This window comes from Bison bison, unplaced genomic scaffold, assembly GCF_000754665.1.
Source record: "Bison bison bison isolate TAMUID 2011002044 unplaced genomic scaffold, Bison_UMD1.0 scf7180017864353, whole genome shotgun sequence".
Taxonomy (NCBI): domain Eukaryota; kingdom Metazoa; phylum Chordata; class Mammalia; order Artiodactyla; family Bovidae; genus Bison; species Bison bison.
This window is the reverse complement of record NW_011494925.1, coordinates 2,156,847-2,160,771: the sequence shown is the minus strand read 5'-3', so window position 1 is coordinate 2,160,771 and position 3,925 is coordinate 2,156,847. Positions and strand designations below refer to the sequence as shown.

At 34.4% G+C, this 3,925-nt stretch overlaps 1 protein-coding gene across 1 annotated transcript in view; it reads left to right on the top strand.

Moving 5' to 3' along the window:
- NETO1 (neuropilin (NRP) and tolloid (TLL)-like 1) overlaps positions 1-3,925 on the top strand; it is a 100,354-nt gene that overhangs the window by 65,116 nt on the left and 31,313 nt on the right. The window contains exon 8 of the mRNA XM_010855051.1: positions 3,746-3,922. Coding sequence (XP_010853353.1) covers positions 3,746-3,922 — 177 coding nt within the window. The remainder of the gene's footprint in view (positions 1-3,745; positions 3,923-3,925) is intronic.

The window sequence follows — 3,925 nt, the reverse complement described above, 5'->3', positions numbered from 1 at the left end:
GAGCATTCTTTGGCATTGCCTTTCTTTGGGATTGGAATGAAAACTGACCTTTTCCAGTCCTGTGGCCACTGCTGAGTTTTTCAAATTTGCTAGCATATTGAGTGCAGCAGTTTCAGAGTATCATCTTTTAGGATTTGAAATAGCTCTAATAAGTATGGTCTTTAAATATAGAAAGTTCTTCCACTTCAGCCATGCAGGTTCTTGTAAGAGTGCACACCATTCACCTCCCATGGAAAACGTCAAATGAGAAAACAAGGGCTAACTATGCAAATCACCTTTTTAATTATATCAATGTTCTTCTATAAGATAATCTTATTTTTAAAGAAAATTTAAAACAGCCATTTATTTCAAAGGGACACATTTGTTTTCTGTGAATTTCATTCATATGTCAATCATCAGTATGTTTCTTAGTCCCTTAAGAAAAATAGAAATGGTTTGTTTTGCTTGCTTACTTGTTGATTTTGTTGTAGTTTGTTTTTGTTTAGGACTATAACTTTCTTTCTGGACTATCAGTCTGAACATTTTCAAAAAAATTTATCTGAGTCTGCAAAGTTTGGTACCAAGGAGAAAAGTGTCAGGCAGAACTGAGTTGAATACTGATCTATTACTTAAGGTCCTGTGTTGCTTTAAGAGCATCACTTTGCCTTTTTAAATGTCATCTTATCTTAAAACAGTTTTGATAATAGTGTGCATCGCTATCGGAGAGATTTGAGTGAGATAATGCCTTTGCACAGTGTCTTGAGTTATTGTCAATGTACGATGCAAATAGTTAGCATTTTAAGTTTTGTTTCTTTATTCAGAGTCAGAAAGAAACCTGAAATAATTGTCCAGACATATTCACCCCTGAATCAACCTGAAAATATGACACAATCAAAAATCTTTCTTTCTTGAATTAGTTGAACAATCACCTTAATTATTTTTCTTTCTGTGGGCATCATGTTTGTTTCTTATAATTTTGTAAGAACACTGGAGGGAGGCATTTTCAGTCACTCTGCTCAGTGTCTTCTATTATGAACTACGTGTGTTTACAATTCTAATTGCATATTACTCTGAGGGCTAATTAAATATGCTGGAATCATTGTGTACTATTTGAGAATATAAATATATATTTGATTTTTGTTGCATTTAAGTTCTTCTACCTTCCAAGAATACTTAGACTTTATAGTTATTTATATTTTTATACAGTTTTCAATTTGTTTACTTTTAATCAGGATGGGCCTAATGAAAAGATCTTTAAAATAAGAGTTCAGGATTTTAATCCTGTTTAAGTCTCTCATATTGATTTATTTTCCTTAAGTAAGCTATTTGGTCTCCTTTGCTTCCTGGCAAAGATCATGTGAATGACAGATACAATTCCTTTGTACAAATCCATGTGAAAATTTGAAAAACAAACTAGTTAGTAGAAACTTGTTTGATATTTGCAGATATACCTTCCTAGGATGGACAGTAGAATTTTCTGGATAATTTTCTGAAATGCAATATTTGGTTGGGAAGAGTAGATCTAAGATAGGCTACATGAGTAATATTTGAACTTTTGAAAGAATAAGATAAAGCAATAACCTGGGAATGATAAACAGGAGGTTTTCTTAGGCTACAGGTTTTATAAGGCTGTAGCAATGGTGGGTCAGTAGTAAAGAATCCACCTGCCAATGCAGGAGACCCGGGCTCAGTCCCTAGGTCAGGAAGATCTCCTGGGGAAGGGAATGACTCCAGTATTCTTGCCTGGGAAATCCCAAAGACAGAGGAGCCATTGGACATGACTGAGCAACTAAACAACAGCAACAACAATGTCACTTAATTTAAAATCAGTATAAAGTATTTGGGAGTTTTGGTATAGCTTCCAACTGAGATTTTACAGATCACATATACATGAAAACCTTCTCACCATACAAAGCATAATAAAACTATGGTGTTTGCCATTACTTCTCAGTTTTGTCTATTTCTCCCTATTTTCTGTTTTGTTCTTACTCCTGAGAACTATATGAAGATTTCCTGACTTAAGATTCACATTTTACTCAGTCAGTTCCTTATACGTCTACATCATACTACATATATGCTTTTATGTCATAATTTAGAGTTATATTATAAATAACTTGTCTTGAGAATTATTGCATACCATTTCCTCTGCAAATAATAAATTGTCATTTATTATATATATAATTATCATGATTTATAGCACTCAAAGTCTGGTGTGTAGGTGCCCAATAGATATGTGATGGATGCTGAAAAAATGAAGTCAATAAAGAAAACAAAATTATAGTCAGTCATTAAACGTACATCCATTAAATTTTATGGTGAGTGTTTAACATACATAACACATGGTCAAACACTGAAAATAAAATAAGTACACCAGTGTCCCAGCTTTTTAGGAGCACACAGTTCAACAAAAGTTACGGATGACCTGTAACTAAAGCTTAAAGTATGTTCAAAATACTATTGTAGCACAAAGGGAGATTAATGCCACTGTGGTTGGAGAATGGAAGAAGTCATTTTTTAATATTATTGTTACATGAGTTACAGGCATACGACACTATAATTCGCCACCTACATACTCTGCAAGGTCATCGCCACCTCAAGACCAGTTACCATCCATCACCATATGGTTGACCCCATTTATCTATCTTGCCCACCCTCAACTCACTTCCCCTTTGGTAACAACTATTCTGGTTTGGTTTTGTTGTTTTCTATCTAACAGACTGATTTTTTTTAAACTGTGTTTAGTTTGGTTTTTAGATGCCACATATGTGTGAAATAATGTCTGTCTTTCTCTACCTAACTTCATACAGCATGATACCTTTGGGGTCCATTCATGTTACTTCAAATGGCAGGATTTCATTCTTTTTTGTGGCTGAGTAGTAGTCCATTATATATATTTATCATTGGTTGGATTAATTGCTTTCAGTTTTTAATGCAAATTCATGGAGAGTCAAGTAATGTCTGTTGCTCTTAAAACAGTATGTCTGAAGCAGTGTAATATGATAAAAGGACTACAGACTGGCTTGAGGGACCCTGTGTCTAATTTGTAATTTATATCATCCAAGTCTGCATTTCCTGAATATAATAATAAATGCACCACTTTATAGAGTTTGGGGGAGTATTTAACAATAATCTCTAAAGCAGGTTGTACAGTCCATTTTACCTATTAAGTGTTAATTTAATTTTTATTTATATGGACTTAACTAGATGGTTTGACTCTGTGTTATGGTTAGAATGACCACAGATTTAGCTGTATTTTAAAATATATATACTCTATCTTAAAAATGAAGCAGTGTAGTTATGTGAAATAATTTAAGCAAAGTAAAAGTAGAGACTATCTTTTGATGCCATTCCTGGTTTTGTTTGATATTAGTACAAATGTTGCATTTCCACGCATTTTTAGAAATAAATTGAAGTCATGGAACTCTAACAAGAATATATCAACAATATTTAAAACACGTTTGTGCTGATTAAAATAAAACAGTAAGTATGAAAACTAATAACTGATTCCAGAGAAGAGAAGACATAAGGATTATTTGGGTAAAAATACCTAAAAGAAGGGATAATAACATTTGAAAAAAGTATTAAGCAGAAGTTGATCTGAGTGATATAGGTCTTTACTTTCTACCACCCACAGGGACAAAATAATAAGACTGATTGCAATCAAGCTTGTCTTGTGAGACTGAGGAAGAGAAAGGAAGCCCTGGTGCTTACTGAGCTACTTCCCTCTTTTCAGGGAAATTATCGCATCTTCCTTGTTGTTTTACAGATCTACTTACGGTTCTTGGACTATGAGATGCAGAATTCCAACGAATGCAAGAGGAACTTCGTGGCAGTGTATGACGGAAGCAGCTCGGTGGAGGACCTGAAAGCCAAGTTCTGCAGCACGGTGGCCAACGACGTGATGCTCCGCACGGGGCTCGGGGTCATCCGCATGTGGGCTGACGAG